The following is a 17011-nucleotide window of genomic DNA, read 5'->3' as shown; positions in this document are numbered from 1 at the left end:
TGCTCACGGATCTATTCTTAGTATGACCCTTCTGGCCTCGAATGACCAAAACCTTAGACTTAAGGCACAGTCTGCATCCACTCAGGCCCCGATAAAGGCCCTCTGCCCCGCCCCAACTCCTGCATCTTACTGCCTGGCGTCCTTTCCTGTCCTTCCCTAGTTCCTCCTTCCTTAAGGAGATGGAGGCAGCAGCGGCCGGCAAGAGGAAAGGCTCTGCCCGCTCCTGCCACGCCATCTCTCTATGCTGGCCCCAGAAAGAGGGCGCGCACTGTGGATGAAAATGGACTTGGGAAATAGTTAATAAATGGGCGATTCAGAATTGCAAGAGGGGAGTGAGAAGTGCGCAATCGGGATGAGCAGCCGTCTCAGTGTGAGTGACTGCGAGGATTGTGGGACGATCCACGGCGCCAGGGAAGCTGGGAGACAAGCTTGTGAGGGCAAGAAGGCTTCTGTTCACACCCGTGGGTCACGTGAAAAGTGGGGTTCTCAGACAGGAAAAGCAGAAGCCACAGAGGATGACGTGATAGAATAACAGTAAGCGATGCCGACATCCCAGGATCGGGAGTCAGGAAGGTGGTAAAGAGGCAGGCAGGTGGGTCTTGGGACACAGCAAAGCCCACGGGTGAGGATGAAGGCCGGGGATGGCCCCACATGCCAAGCCCAAACAGGACACCTGCAGCTGGACCGCGAGCCAGCGTGGAAGAGCCTGAGAGCAGCTGGAACAGCACGAAGTGCAGGCTACAAAAAGCAGCGCTGGCGGAGGCCTGCAGGAGGCTCCTGGGGACCAGGGAGGGGCAGCACCGGCGGGCAGCGGGAGGACCGGCAGTGGGAGGGGCGCAGACCGGGAGAAGGAATTATAAAGGCCTGAGACGAAGCACTAAAAAGGTTCCCACTCACTGCAGGCTTTGCCATCGGGCCCTGTGCGTTTTGGATACGGGATCGGACACGAGCACGGAGCGTGCTGTGACGTGCCCCTTCCCCTCCGTCTCCGTCGCTGAACCAAACACCCTATAAAAGATGAAGCTCCCGCTTAAAACACTTATGTAAAGCACAAAAATGCCCAAGCTTTCGGGGGCTCTTCCAAGGGCCTGAATATTTCCTAACAGACTGTCAGTCACCTGAGACAATAAGGAAATGGCTGAGAAATAGGAGCACAATTTAATAACTGCTATGGAGAAGATTGCCAGAAGAACGTGGAAACACCAAAATCAAACGGTGATGTCATCTGCAACATGATAGCCACGTCTGAAAACAAAAGGAAAGCAGGAAACGGGAGGCCGGGAGAATGCGCATGGCCAGCAGCGGGACGGCGGCTCACAAGAGCGGTCTGAGCGGTCGGGGGACTCACGCTGGAATGGGACACCACTTCCCACCCTCCGGTGGGACGTCCTTGGCAAACACTGGTAACAAACCCAGGACTGTTCCAGGAGGCGGAGACAAGAGCCTGCTTTGGGGATCTGCGGTCATAAATCTGAGGGAAACGGATCCATCATTCAAAAATTTAAATGTGCATCGACTTCCTTCCTAACAATTCGTCTCACACACAGTTGCGAGGAGAGACGGATGTTGACGTTCACTACGTAAACAGTGCTGAGTGCTCCTGTCCTAAACTCCTGGAACACACAGGTGACCCAAACAGAGGTTCCTGACATCAGGTCCGAGGGGGCGGTGGGAAGGCCCAGGAACACACTGAAGAAATGCTCTGTGTGCACTCAGCAGAGTCAGGGAAAGTGGGAGTGCTTTCTGGGTGCACTGGGATATCAGAAAGTCAAATGTCAGAATGACATGTAGATAGGTTTGATCCTCCTCCGAAAAAAAAGACACACACAGACATGTTCCAGAAGGACAGATACTGTTACCAGTGCTTGCTTTGTGGAAAATCAAAGGAACTCGTATTTGTAGAATTTAGCATGCGAGTCTGGACTTTCTTAAGCACACAAACGAGTATATAATTTTAAAAAGGTAAATAGTTAAACTTATTCCAGAAAAGCAACAAAGAAGCTTCATGGGGTAATGCAGAAGAGGGTGCTGCAGAGACAACCGGCCAGCGCTGCAGCCACTGGGAAGTGAGGGCACAGCGGGAGGCAGACAGCTGCAACGCCACACCTCTCTGGCCAAACACGGGCCCTTAACACGCTACGACACCCAACTATTACAACTCGTGCACGTTCCTAAGTGGACCGTGTAGAGCAAACTGTGTAGCTGGAATAGGAGAAGTTCACGGAAGTGACCACACGCCCACGGCCACACCATTTACCGGACGCGTCGCGGAGTCTGCTCACCAGCCACCCTGTAAGTCACTGGCGGCATTTTCGCCTAAGGTGAATTATGAAAGACAGTAAAGGCTCAACACCTCTTTGTGAAGGCAAAGTACTAAAAAACCACAAGTACCACATACTGCTTAAAAACCCCCACCGAACCCCACATCTCACGCCCCCACTCCCGTGAGACACTCACCCTCTTCTTCAGGCGCTCGCGCTCCTTCAGAGTGAGTGTGTCGGCTTTTGCGATGACAGGCACGATGTTGACCTTGTTGTGTATCGCCTTCATAAACGCAACGTCTAAGGGCTTAAGTCTACAAATGATTTGAGAAGTGCCACATGCTTAGGGAAAAAAGATCACACACAACTTTTTCTCTCAAAATGATTTCAATTCTTACATTGGAATGTGCAGTTTGGGGGCAGGATGCACACCCGCGTGGTGTTACGGACCCCGAGTCGCCACAGCAGGGGCGTGCGGCCACTCACCCGTGTCCGAAGGGCGAGATGAAGTAGAAGCAGCAATGCACCCTGTTGTCGACGATGTGCCGCCGGTTCAGGCCGCTCTCGTCATGCAGATACCGTTCGAACTGCTCATCGACGTAGGAGATGATCGTCTTAAAACTGAGAGGAGCACGGATGCCAAGGGTCATGGGCCACCAAGGCAGGTGGGCCCTAACTTCAAAGACGAAATGAGTCTTCCTAGCCCCTGACCCCCTACCGAATACAAGCTAAAATTCATCTGTAGGAGAGAAAGGAAGCTGTGACCTGGATTCGCAAGACGGAGATGTGTGGAAACTGCCAAACATAATGACCTCCAAGTGCTGGGGTCAAAAGCCTGAAAAGAACAGTCACGGGGAGCCTGAGACGACCGAGTAAAGACCCAGGGTTGCCACCGCTTTACAAGGTGTCTGTGACGGGGACGAGGGGTACAGTGGCAGCAGAGGACGCGGGCACGAGAGCAGGTGCGTAAACTGTGCAGCAGCACATCTGCGTGATACAAAGACGACTGGCAGAAGAACAAGTCCCTGACAGAGCAGGTGCGTAAACTGTGCAGCAGCACATCTGCATGACACAAAGACGACTGGCAGAAGGACAAGTCCCTGACGGAGGAGGAGGAAGAGGAGGAGCAGGAGGAGCAGGAGGAGCAGGAGGAGGAGGAGGAAGGTTTCCCTCCTCTGTCCGCTCGTCCAGGGCAGGAGGCGGTGCCCGTCCTGCCCACGGTGAGCGGGGCCAGGGCTCTGTGTGGTCAACGAACACGGCGCTCTTGGCGCGGCCCTGGCACAGGCCGCTCGGCCACTATCCCTTCCTGTCCTTGTCTGTGCAAATGATGCCAGTGAGCAGCTCCTCAGAGGAACCATGTCTTGAGTGTGTCTGAGAGATTCCACGTCCTCACACACGGCAGGAGGAACACGGTGCCCCAGTGTTGAGGCCATGGCCATGGCTCAGGTTGGGCGGCTTCGCTCACACCAGCGCTGGCTGGCTGGCTGGCTCTCTCAGATCTCACTAGGATGCTTTTCGAGAAAAATACCATTCCCTGTGAAACTCCTTATTCAAAACGTCATTGACGTGCTTTAAATCATCTCGGTTTATGACATAGTTACTCCAAACCGCGAAATCAGTCATTGACACTATAAATTTGAATACATTAGGACAAATGTAAATAGGCGCTGTGTCCCAGGGGAGTGCGTACCAATCCCTGCAGTTGATGGCATCACCGTAGCCAGGGGTGTCCACCACTGTCAGGCGCAGCTTGACCCCTCGCTCCTCAATCTCAACAGTCGAGGCCTCAATCTGGACAGTTCTTTCAATTTTCTCTAGAAAAGAAACAAACTTAATAAGAGAATGTGCCTTAACAGTGAGCCAGTTTGCGAAGAGAAGAAATGACCTGTTAGTTACTTTCTTCTTATTAAGCAAGTGATTTGGAAGTCACTACCTCTCTCTGAGGAAGGTTCTCAGGAGGTGACATGAGGATTGTGTAAAAATGATCCCAAAGTCAGCAAGGGAAACGCTGAAGCCAAGATTAAAGGGCTGCCTGGGAAGGTAGAATGTCTTTTCCTCTAAAGACTGAATTTAACACCACTCGTGAAAGGGTGGCCTGGCCCCGTGCAGCGGCCCCGGCCCCAGGCTCAGCCTCTATGGGCCTAATCCACTCCCTCGACACCCACTCATGGATGCCGGGGTGTGCTGACACCGGAGTCGGACGACATCCACTCCCAGTCACCTCCTGCTCACACACGTTTCTAAGACAGCCCTGTCACTGGATCCTCTTGTCAAACATACACCGCAGACAGGAACTATTTACCACACTTTACAGACAAAGAAAAACTAGGCGAGGACAGACCCGGGTCAGAGTCTACAGCACAAGTGCAGCATGCCCTTCCCTCCCGAAATGACGCCTTCCTTGTGTTTAAGCTGAACAAAAGCCAACAAAACACAAGGCTAAAGTGTAAAAGACCACATGAACTCTTCAACAACTGTCACACAGAAGTACAGAGGACGGTGAAGGGACGTTTCTACCTGCAGCTCCAGGTATGATTCTTTCTGGGTAGAGATCGGTCAGGAACAGGCTGTTGATGAGAGTCGACTTGCCTAGACCCGATTCACCTGCACGTGAGAATGAGAATGACGTCACGACGTTGTCACACAGGTCATCTGCAGAGCATTATGGGAGGCCTGGCAGGGGGCTGAGCACCTCACGAACAGCATTCTCAACTCCACACGACTGTGAATTTGGTCCACTCTGCCCCGTTCTAGCGACGGGACAGCGGTGCTCACAGGCCAGCAACCTGCCCAGGGCGGGCCCTCTGTCTGCAGCCAGGTCTGGGGGACGTCACGATTCATGCACAAGATCAGAAACATGACCTCGCCTCTTCACAGGTGTGTGGAAGAGTTTAGAGACGGATCTTTATTTTTTGATAAATAGAATGCAAAGCAGGTTTTGAGTGTTACTAATTGTGTTTAACTTATCACATTTTCAGAAAACTGAACATACCAACTTAACAATGGCAACAGCACTACACCTGCCTCCCAAGCTGTGGGAAGGGGAAACCAGCAGACGCTGAGCCTCTCGTGCACACGCCCACCCGCGATCGCCAGCAACCGGGGTGGGAGAGGGCACTTCCCTCTTCCTGTTTTGACCTCCCCACCCCCTGCCACTGGGGTCCCAACTCTGCCAACTGCCTTATTGCCTTAGGTCAGGCAACTTCCCCGCTCACTGCCGACCGGAGCATGACCATTTAATGCATTAAAAATCTCTCTTTAACTACTGTAACTACATATTCTGAATATTTGAAATCTAATTGCAAAGAAGATGCAAAAAGTTAAATCTTATACTCGAAGGAGCAAGAACAGACGGCATCGCTTCATTGTTTGTTGTCATCTAAGGCTGGACTCTGCATGGAGAGGCGCTTGTGAACCGGGTGCCACAATGTCGCCTGGGCTCCCCGGTCTGAACCGTCTCTGCCGAGTCCCGCACAGTACACGGAAGGCGCACACGCCTGTTTCAAAATCATTGTTGTTGGGAAAATCGTGACCCAAAGAGGGAACGTGAAACGTGTAGATGGACAAAGTCAAGATCACACTTTAACCAGCCTGCAATTTTCACAGATGAAAAGGAAATTAAAAGGAGAACACATCCAAACGAGAACATGAAAATGTGGCTAGATGTGTTACCCTATCAGTTCCCCGTCAGTAAGCAGCCCTGCAACGCCCCTCTACGTCCTTTACCACACTTGAAGGGGCTTTACCAGAACGCGCTAAATCCTTTCTGCATCCCTGGCACAGGTATCACTGCTGGGACACAGGAGAAAGCAGGACAGATCAGTCCCTGCTCCCGTGGAGCTCTGCACTCCAGCAGGGAGATGACAGTCGCTCTACTACCAGCTGAGTCGTGACAGCTGTGGAAAATAAAGCTGAACAGTCGCTCTACTACCAGCTGAGTCGTGACAGCTGTGGAAAATAAAGCTGAAAAGAGACCAGTTGCAGAACCTGAGCAGAGGCACCTGAACCTCTTTCCAAACAGCAGTAGCAACACCCCAGTGGCTGATTCTAAGTCTTAACTGAGCGTGTAAGTGGCCACGTCGTTTGGAATAGCGCCTGCGTGACACCTACAAGCGATGCTCGTTCACTCAGAGCACGCTGGCCCGGGGTGTGCCTCTGGGTGGCCTGGCTCTGCTCTCTCCGCTTCCAGGAACCTCTGCCCCAGCGAGTTGTTTTTCACACAAGTGCCTTTAAAAGGGCAAAACAAGACCCAAGAGATTTGGACCAGTGTAAATCCATCACTGTCCAAAAAATGTAGCGCGAAACACGCTGGGGCCAGGTACCCTTTGAAAGCAGTGACAGCAAAGACTGACAGCGATGGGAGGCACTGAGTTTGAGAAGGGTTCCCGGTCACCCATGAGGAAGACAGAGTGTCAGGCACCAGGGGGCGCCACGACACGAGAAATACGCGCAGAGGAGAAAAAGCTGAGCCTCCTTTCACAATAACCATCCTGAGATCCTATCAGGCAAATTGTCAGGAAAGCTTTAGATTTTCATCTGATTTAACCAACACAAGAAACTGCTTCCCCCAAACAAGGGTACAAGGGCCTTTTCCGAAGGCCCGTGAAGGGCAGTATTCTAAGTGGTCAGCTTTTCTGCCTGTTCTATCACGAGTGAAGGAGATGGCAGGACGGAGCTCCAAGGAGAAGGATGTTCCCACAGGCCCCAGTGCAAAGTGCCACCCACTCCGGGCTCACGTGCCTGCAGGAAGGATGACCTGCAGCCTGGGTGTGTGTTCTCGGAACGCAGGAACCTACAATTGCGCCAGCATATTTTCATTTTCTAAGCTTAGTTCTGAAGTTCTCAGCGCTCACTCTAACCCTCTTGTGAACTTGGTCACACTAGCCATCCTACTCTCAAGCAGGGAACATATTTGGCGATATGCTTTATAATTTTAATCTTGCTTTTCTTGAAACTGAGTGGCCACCCCGCATAATTCTGGGAGGCCAATAACTTGATGGAACTTATTGCCAGCTATTACTCTTTGAGCAGGCACTTCAGCAGCATGGTCTTGTTCTCATGGACCTGCCACCTGGCTTCTGCCTTGAGGTCTTTACATTTATTTGTGATTTTAAAATTCCTTGCAGATTGCTGCCCAAACATATGTAGTCTTTCATTTGCATGTGGTGTGCCATTTTGGGAAATTTCTTATTTCTTTAGAAGTCTGCCATAATTTTAAAAACTACACCTTTTCTCTTTAATAGTTCCTGGCTCACAAGCTGGGTACATTGGGGTTTTCCTGACATGCCTCAAGCTACTATCAGTTACAATTTAAAAGTTGAGGGTTCTGTGGTCAGCTTTCTAGTTGTTCAGTACCTATCTTACCCTTAATCCCCCACCTACCTGCTTTTATATATTATATATTTTTACACCTACAGCACCTGGTCTTCTAGGTGGCCTCCCATCCAAGTGCTAAACAGCCTATCTTCAGAGATCAGACAGGATCAGGCGTGTTCAGGGTGGCATGGCCGTAGACGGCTTTTAAATCAACTTCGCCGAGGTATGGTTTACCTGTACCTTGATCAGTTAAGTGCACTCATTTAAACTGTACAGTCGGATTAATTTTGACAACAGTATGCATTCAGGTGACCTCCACTCAAGATGATCTCTCTACCCTCTCTAGCCCCCCGTTCATGCATATGTCAATCTGCTTGTCACTACAGACTGGTTTTGACTGTCCTAGAACTTCCCGAGTGTGGGCTCACACAGCTCGCCCTCTTTCGTGCCTGGCTGCTCCTGCTCAGCATAATTAACCTGAGCGTAGTTAACCGTGCTGCACACACTGAGCGGTGCTCCTGCACGGGCACAGCCGTCTGCCAGTCCACCCTCCTGCTGCTGCAACCATCCTTCCTTTCACTCTGCCTTGTCCATCAGCATGTAACTGACACGGTTGTGTTCGAGTCTGTCTTCTGCTACACTTTTTCTATTTTTTTTTCTTTTCCTTTCTTTTGAATTGAGTACTTTTTAAAAAATATATTCTATTTTATTGAAGCTACTGACTTTTCACCAAATCTTTATTTTTCTAGTGGCCACAATGGAGTTCAAATATGCACCATTAATTAACTTGGCGGTCTTCCCTCAAATATTATATGGCATCGGGTAACCCAAGAAGCTTACGAGATGCTTCATTTACCCTCCTGTCCTCTGTGCTAACCCTGTTCATTTCATTCCTCCATGTTCCACATTACTTGTTTAAAAGCCAGTTATCTTTGAAAAACTTAAAAAGCAAGAAGCCTCTTACGTTCACCAACATATCTGCATTTCCAGTGCTCTCCCCTCTCGTTGGCCTGCAGAGCCTCATTTAAGATTTCCTATGTGCCAGTCTAACGGTGATAAAGTCTCAGCTTATTTATCTGAACACGTATTTCGTCTTTTTTTTAACCTTTATTTTAAAGGGTTTTTTTTGATAATCAGAACTCTAGGCTGACGATTTTATTCCTTCGGTACTTTAAGCCGTCATTCCTCATGAGAAGTCAGCGGTCTTACCTTTGATCCCTGTATGCATTTTCCTAGCTAATTTTGATTTTCTCTGTTCACCAGTGGTTCTCAGCTCCTCCCCCCTGCGTGCCCTGGCGTGCTCTTCTTCGAATCGCTCTGGTGTTTCTTTTAGCCCGGATGCTTTCTTGCGGCCTTTTCTTTGCAGTGCGTAATTTGCTGTTGAGCCAATCAGAAACCTTTTCATCTCAGATGTTGTATTTTTCTTAATCTCTGGAAGTTCCATTTGGTTCTTTCTTGTTTCCTTCCATTTATCTCATTACATTCATGTTTTCCTTTAAGTGCAGGTACACATTTAAAATACTTAAAGTCCTCGTTTGTCTATTCTAGCACCTGCCATTTCTGAATCTACTGCCTAATTTTTCTAATTATGTGCCAATTTTTTGGCTTCTCAGCATACCCAATAAATAACTTCCTACTGGATACTAGGTATCGTGAATGTTACGCTGCAAAGGCCTGGACTCGATGTCCTCTGAGTGATGGGCCTTGTCCTGGAAAGTAATTTGCAAATCAGCTGGATCCTTTCAGGTCTTGCTTCGAGCTTTGTTGGGGAGGGTTTAAGCAGCCTTCACGTTTGCACCGGCCCTACCCTCCCAAGCAGGGGCTTTCTGGGGTTTCCCCCGGGGACCCCGCTCTGACTGTCTAACTCTGCGTAATCTCCAGTTTGGCTCAGTCCCGTGGTTCCATGCTGCCTAGCCTCTGAAATTTAACCCCACCCACAAGCACTTCCGTGTTCAGCCGCAGTGTCTGAGGAACCCCAATGCGGATCTCTGGAGTTCTTCTTTGGAACTCTGCCATGCTATCTCAGGACCCAGTCACCTCAGCTTCCCTGGACTGTGATCCGCCCTTCGGCTCTGAGACCCTTGTGCTGACTTCTTCCTGGAGCAGAGCAGGTAAATGGCAGAAAGCGGGAACGACTTTACAGTGTGTAAACTTTTCCTTCTCTCAAGGATGGAAGTCCGCACTGCCTATTGCAGAATGTCCTAAAAGAACTGTTTGTTGCTCTATTTTGATCAGCCTTTTAGATCTTCATGCCAGGAGGACTACTAGTCTGATGGCAGTTATTTCAGAGATCAGCAAACTACAACCCGCAGATCAAACCTAGTCTGCCACCTTGTAAATACAGCTTACTGGAACACTACTTGCCTATCTGTTGACATTGCGAGCGGCTGCTCCCCATGACCACAGTAGAGTTGAATGGTTGTACTGAAAAATGTATGGTTCACAAAACCTTAAAAATTTACCACCTGGCCCTTTAGGGAAGGATAGAATAAACAAATTACTCTATCATGGCCAGAAGCAAAAATTATTGCCTATTTTTGAATGCATTAAAATTAAGTAACTGTGACAGATTACACTGGAATTCTCTCTTGTATTAGGAACTTGAACTTGCACGATCATTATCACGTAATTGTGATCCTAAAACATGTCACTATTCAGTTCTCTGGACCAAAGGTCCCAAAAATTTCTTTCATTTCAGATTTATGAGCTATTTAACCCAGGAGACAATCATCTGTCCTACTCATACGTGACCATCACCAGCCTACCTCCGCATGTTTTGGAGAATTCTGCAGTTATCGAGAATGAAATAAAATGCGACATGGTTAGCAGAGTTTACAGCTCCTCGGCCGGTAACTAACTCATCATGTTAGGCTTGCTAATAGACATGCTCCAGCCCATGGTAAAATATATCTGATACAACAGAAAAAAATTTCAATTTCAAAGGACTTTAATAATTTTTAAAAACCTTGTATAGTAAGTATTGTTGTTTGTTTAAAATACGTCTACCATAAGGACGTGGTTCCATAGTGTAGCAGTTAGCACATCTGCTTTACATGCAGAAGGTCCCGGGTTTGTGCCCTAGTGGAGCCACGGTCCATGGTCTATGACCATGCCACCCTGAACAAGCCCAATGTCTGATCTCAGAAGCTAAGCAAAGTCAGGCCTGGTCAGTACTTGGATGGGAGATCACCTAGGAAGACCAGGTGCTGTAGGCATAAACAATAATAAATAATAAAAAAAATAAAAATAAAATACATCCACCGTAAAAATTTAAGGAGTTATTTTTTTTTAGTATTAAACACACCTCTGATTAAACGTGTATTAGTTATCTACTAATATGTAAATTACTATCAATTCAGAGGCCTAAAACAACAATAAACATTTATTATTTCATACATTTTTCGGGTCAGGAATTTGGGAGTGTACTATTGTGGGTGGTTATCGCTTGGGGGCAGCGGTTCTCTCATGCAGTAACAGCCAATGTCAGCCAAGATGGCTATCATGACAGGCTTAACTGGGGCTGAAGGGTGTTTCTGAGATGGTCCTTTACATGGCTTCTGGCAAGCTTCAACTCCTTGCCCTGAGGGGCTTCGCTATAATGCTGCTGGAGTGTCTTTCCAACACAGTGGCTAGCTTCCCCCAGAAAAGTGAGTCAAGAGAAGGCAAGGTACAAGCCACACGTCTTTTATGACCCAGTCTTGAAGCCATACACCTTCACTTCTGCAGTGAACTACTGGCGACACAGGTGAGCCCTATTCAAAGTGGGAGGGCACTGGAAAGCTGCACGAATACCAGCAGGTAAGGATCAGTGGGTGACATTTTGGAAGCTTGTTGCCACAGTGAGTAAAAACTTTCACTACATATAAATAAATGACAGAAAAATTATAATTTTACTCAAGCAAAATTTTCTAAAAATTCTCTGTCCCCCAAATTCCCAAATTATTTGATTCTGCTATCAAAGGAATTTTCCCTATGATGTTAGGGGTAATGCTATCATTATATCCCAGGTTGGGATGGGGAGACAGCCACACACTTAATAAGCTGGAGAGTAGAAGTTAATTTCTTACCGACCACCATCAGTGTGAACTCGAAACCTTTTTTCACTGATTTTCGGTGAACTTGGTTGGGAAGATTTGCAAATCCAACATAGCCAGGAGTTTCTGGATTTATAAACTGAGTTGGTTGTTGCTAAAACAAGATTTTACCAAAAAAAAAAAAAAGAGCAAATAAACACCTTATTAGTTGCTTTTAAGATATAATCAAGCTGTGACATATATATCACTAGTTCTTGCAAATTAAAAACATATAACATCAAAATGTCGCTTCTATCAGAAAACCGATGGTACTCACTTAAGAACGTTAAAAAGAAAAACCAATGCAGTATTATTCCCTGCCAATATGCTGACCTAAAATTACATTTCTGTTAACTGATTAAACAATCCATAAAAGAAAATAATTCCAGGTGTCAGGTGTGATGTCTTTGTGAAAAGTATTCAAGAAACATCATGTCTCTAGCTATATACCTAGCTCTACGGAACAGAGCCTCATCAAGGACAAGGCAGGCAACTGAGGGGTCAGCTTTTGAATATCTAGCTTCAAAGACTGAGAGAGAGAAGACTGAGAATGAGGACGCGATCACAGCTGACAATGCCAGAATGTCGACGTTCCCTGATAGACGTCTGGACACCTGATCTGAGGAGTGATATCTGACAAAGCCAGCACAGGAAAGCTGGAGAACGGGGCAGTGGCCTACTATAAATGGGAGGAAATCAAAGACACAGCAACCGACACATTAGACGAACTGATTTATTTTCTACATGTATATTCACACATGCACATGTGTAAAAACAACATTCCCAAAATGTTATTCACAAAAGTGGTTATTTCTGGGTGATGGAATTACAGTTATTTTCCTTTCCCCTTATTTGTGTTCTACACTAATACTTGTATAAAAAGCAAAAGTCAGTGTGATGCTTAGGCATCAGACGATAAGGAACACCCAGAGATTCAAAAACAAAAGGCAAAAAGAAATGATAATCTTGTAATTTTAACCTCAAGTTCTGCTTTTCTCAGCATGCCTTTTAGAACTAATTTACTTCAAGGTTCTGGGCTAATTTGCAAGGGCTAATGTAAGCCAATTTATCAGGTTTAAGAGTCCCGCCAATTTCATCCTGATAATTAGTAGAATTTTAAATTATTTTTTGATTAGTCTTCTGGAAATGATCTAAAGACCCTAAATGGATTGTTATTGAGGTGTTTAGAAACAAGAAATTGGAAATCTGAAATAAGAAAGCTCAAAGCTTTTAGGACAATTAAATTAGAAATCTGTTTTAATGAATCATATATATCACTTATATTAAAACAATGAGTAATAACTCTTGACTATAAACAGTCTGAAAAATAAGTCTCTCCTCATACCGTAGATAAATGAAGTGAGCTCTTACCTTAGACATCTTTAGTAAAGTTGTCAATCTGCAAAAAAAAAAAAAAAATACACGTATATCTATAACATATACATTTAACTTTGCATGGATATAAAAGACACATAAGGCATCAATAGCTTCTCAATCATATCAAATACCCAGAAATGATGAAATTATCTCATTATAAAATTATACAATTAGGCCGATGAAAGCAAATATATACCTACTTATATACATTCCAGTTTCAACAGTCTTCGAACTTTTTTAGTACTGATGATGTGTTAAGCGCTACAGACGAGCTCATGGAACTGTCATCTCCTCTCTGAACCTTTTTAACAAAGGGGCCTGGCGAGTGCGGTTTGCCACCTGCCGTAGACTCCCTGAGCTCCTGAGAACTAGGCTGAGGGCACTGGACTGCTTGAGAAGTGTGTCAGAGATGCTTGGAATTTTAATACAAGCTTTAGAAGTCTTGAAGGTTTGGAAAATGTGTGGTCTGTAGGCTAACCTCTGGTAACAAAGAGATGAATGCGGCCAGATTTGATTCCCTTTGGGGCTTAAGAAAGTATTGCAAAACTTCTTTCACCTTCTGGCCTGCCCATTTCCGCCAAACCTCAACATTCCTGAGTGCTGCGCACGCACGCTGTTTCCCTTTTGAATGGAAATGTTCCCCACCAGCTCTAAAGAAATGAGGCCCCTACGCCCCCACGTACAGCTGGTTAACCACCGTATGGGCAGGATTTGTAAGCTTTTAAGGCTAGAGTATGTGAAAGAAGGGTTCTTAGTCTCGGTTCTCCTTAGTAGTGGCCCACTGAAAGCCTGACCTTTCCTTACGTCTGGCAAGAATGAGGGGGAAAGAGAAGGGCGAGATGAATACTTATATGCAGTCTGTGAGCAGCTTCTTGCTATGACATTACTAATGAAGGGGGGGCCATTATCAGGTGAAGCCTAGAGCTCAAAGGACTAACAAGCAGGTGAAGCCGGATCTACAGTAACCAAAATGTTTTCAGCCTAGGTAGTGAAATTAAGGTAAGCTTACACGAAAGTAGAGCTGCTAGGCAAGAGAAGGAGATGAATCAGAGAACATCTGCCATTGGTTTACGGAAATATCCTGAATTTTAATAAAGCAGTTTACTTAGTGTTTTCGCTAGACTTGGTTGCTGGGTTTTACAGAAGTCTCAGCATCCATTCATATGATTTTATCCTTTATCTTGCTGTAACAAGTTATATTGATAGATACTTTAGGTATGTTTCTGGAATCTAATTGCCAGCAAATATTCAGAGAACTTTTGCATTTATATTGATGAGTGAGGCAGACCTACGGCTAACTAGCTAGCTTTCTTAGGTCTCCATTGAGGTTTGTCGCTAAAGTTGTGCTGTCTTCACTAAAAAACTGAAGTGCTTTCCATTTTTACGTAGTGGCTTGAAGGGCAGCGGTGCTAGGTGTTCTGGGCTGGATGGAGTTCGGCTCCATCTAGTCTTGGCCTCTCTTCCTTGGTAGATCTTACCTGGCTGTTCAGTGGCATTTGTTCTGGACGGGTTTTCCAGTACCTGGTTCCCTTCTGGTAACCTGTCTAGGAAGTCATCTGTTTCTTCCAGATTTCTGAATTTGTGGCTATCTTGAAACATGTAGTCTCCTGTATCTGTGATTTCACCTCCTATATCGTCTTTTCTAGATGTATTTGCTTTTTTCCTTAAAGGGACTTCTGAGAATTTGTTTCAAAGAACCAATTTTTGGATTTACTTACCTTTCTGTTAAGAGTGATTACTTCTTAATATCATCAGAACCAAATTTCATTATTTTCAGTGTTCCTTCACAATGAAAATACATAAAACCCAAATTCTCATTTGAGTCTATGAGGCTTTCGCCGTGTCTTAGATTTTGCTTGTCTTCTTTCCAGTGCTTTCTAGACAGCATGTGGTTCTGCTTTTGTTACCCTCCTTGATTCAATGGTTATCCAGGAACGTTCCAAATTGGGAGTTATTTTTATCACACATACCTTGCCATTTTAACAGATCATGATTTGTGAACAACTACTGTAAAAATCTCTTAAAGTTTGTTGAAATTTCTTTATACCGGCTACATAATTTACATTTAGTTGCTTTTTCTTTATGCCACCAACCGAAGTGCCTGGTTTCCAATGAGACAGTCTTGACCAGAACACAAAATGCCAAAAGCTGTGATTAATTTAAACCATGGTGCAGACCAGCTGGACCCCCAAACCTCAGAAATGTGGTCAAGTGAAAATTTTATTCTCAGGTTGTGCTCATTCTAGATGCTAAAAAACGTTGAAATTTTTTTCTCCTTGACCTATGGCTTCCTTCTTTCACAGAATACCCCGATCCCAATTCACATAGAAGAAGCCAACTTTTCCAAAAGATGAAGAACAGATAGCGGCTTAAACATATTTTGTTGGTGGTGTTTAAACTGATGGATTATCCATAACTACCATTCATTGACGTGTTACTCTTGTATTTATGTACATCACCCCAGTCCAAAAAATGACCTTGTAGTGTAGGACCCAGAAGGTCTGTAACTGCCTATCCAGAGCCCTTGGAATGTTCTGGCATTCAGATTCTTTGGATTTGAGAAAGGCGCACATATGGTACACCAAATTAACACCCTTGGCAGCACCCTGCAATTGAATGTGTTTTCTGTAGTGACCTGTGGGGACCATTAGCACAAAGTGGGATAAACACAGGATACATAAACGGCTTCAACACAATTCTCTTAATAGATGATTTTGGAGGTCCCCCCTCTGGGAAAAGTAACAAAAATTCTTCTTTTTTCAGCAGTTTGCCTTTGGAGTTGGATATAAAAGGGATCTGAATCACATTTATGAATGCTTATAGGGGGAGGTTGCCCCCCCAACCCCTCCCCATTTCCCTAGGTCATCCTGCTAGTCAAAAAGCAAATCTGATCTGATTGAAAATCCCTGTTCTTTACCCTGGGCTGCTGTGCTGGCATAACAATTAAGATGAAAAGTAGAATATCAGGATCTCCCTTATAGCTCAGTCACTGCCCAGATCTGACAGAGCAGTACACACTGCGGGGTAGGGTGCTGGGTGGCGCAGAGACAGACTGAGTTGAAACTACCAAAAGTGAAAATGATGAACCTCGATTTACAAACACCAGGAAACAACTTCATAATCCCTCACCCCATCATATACCACCCCGTACGATGGCGAGGCTGCTTCAGAACATTAAATTTAGGTGTTGTAACGACTGGAGTCGTTCAACCAATACTGGAGAGCCTATATGTGGGGGTCACTGTGCTAGGTAATGGGTAAGGGTGACAAGATGTACACATTCCCTAGGCAAGCAAAGGCGGCGGTAACTGGGGTCCAGGCAAAAGAAAGGGCTTCGACCAAGGAAGGCCAAAGGTGAGAAATACCACAGCAGCTTCAGCAAGTGCAATGTGGTTGGGTCATGTGATTGGGGCGGGGTGTGGGGGGGAGAGGACAAACAAGGTGGGGGGGGGTGATACTGACAAAAATTGAGGCCGGAAAAATAAAAGGTGGCCAGGTTTTGGGATCCTGTGGGCCTCGTGGGAGTTGGGGCTTTACTGAAAGCATCTATGGCCTCCGTTGGTCTCCGCGCGAACGGCGGCCGGTCTCCACCTGTAGCCTCCGGGTTTGGCCCTGCACAGGGCAGGGGCCGCTGCCTCCTCTCGCCGCCCCGTCTCTGCGGCCAGGCAGGGCCTGGAAGTTAACAAGGCCGCAAAGACTTCTCGAGACTTATTCTCTGCCGGGGGCTGACGGGATAGACTGGCCCATATCAGGGCGACAAAAGGATGGCCGTACGACGAAAGCGCCCGACAGGCCACAACCTGCACTTTCGCTCCCGTATCAGGACCACCACGACCACCACCCGCGCGTCCGGCACCCCGGGCCCATTACTGAGACCGCTCCACGTCCTTCACACAGGGTGAGCAAGGGGCCAGGCGGGTGCTCCCGGGACACTCCCGGCGCTTCCGCCCGAGCCAGGGCTCCGGGGAGAGAAGCCGCGGGCCG

General features: G+C 46.7%; 1 protein-coding gene across 2 annotated transcripts in view; it reads right to left on the bottom strand.

The window, feature by feature from the left end:
- Positions 1-17011, bottom strand: part of SEPT2 (septin 2) — a 27321-nt gene that overhangs the window by 9689 nt on the left and 621 nt on the right. For both annotated transcript variants that reach the window (XM_006909912.3, XM_006909913.3), the window contains exons 2-7: positions 13022-13049; positions 11645-11765; positions 4779-4865; positions 3952-4075; positions 2748-2882; positions 2458-2575 (exon numbers count right to left, since the gene is read on the bottom strand). In XM_006909912.3, the coding sequence (XP_006909974.1) occupies positions 2458-2575; positions 2748-2882; positions 3952-4075; positions 4779-4865; positions 11645-11765; positions 13022-13030 (594 nt within the window). In that variant the 5' untranslated portion in view covers positions 13031-13049. The remainder of the gene's footprint in view (positions 1-2457; positions 2576-2747; positions 2883-3951; positions 4076-4778; positions 4866-11644; positions 11766-13021; positions 13050-17011) is intronic.

Source organism: Pteropus alecto, unplaced genomic scaffold (genome assembly GCF_000325575.1).
Source record: "Pteropus alecto unplaced genomic scaffold, ASM32557v1 scaffold143, whole genome shotgun sequence".
Taxonomy (NCBI): Eukaryota; Metazoa; Chordata; class Mammalia; order Chiroptera; family Pteropodidae; genus Pteropus; species Pteropus alecto.
The sequence above is the reverse complement of the archived record's forward strand: the minus strand, read 5'-3'. Positions and strand labels throughout refer to the sequence as shown.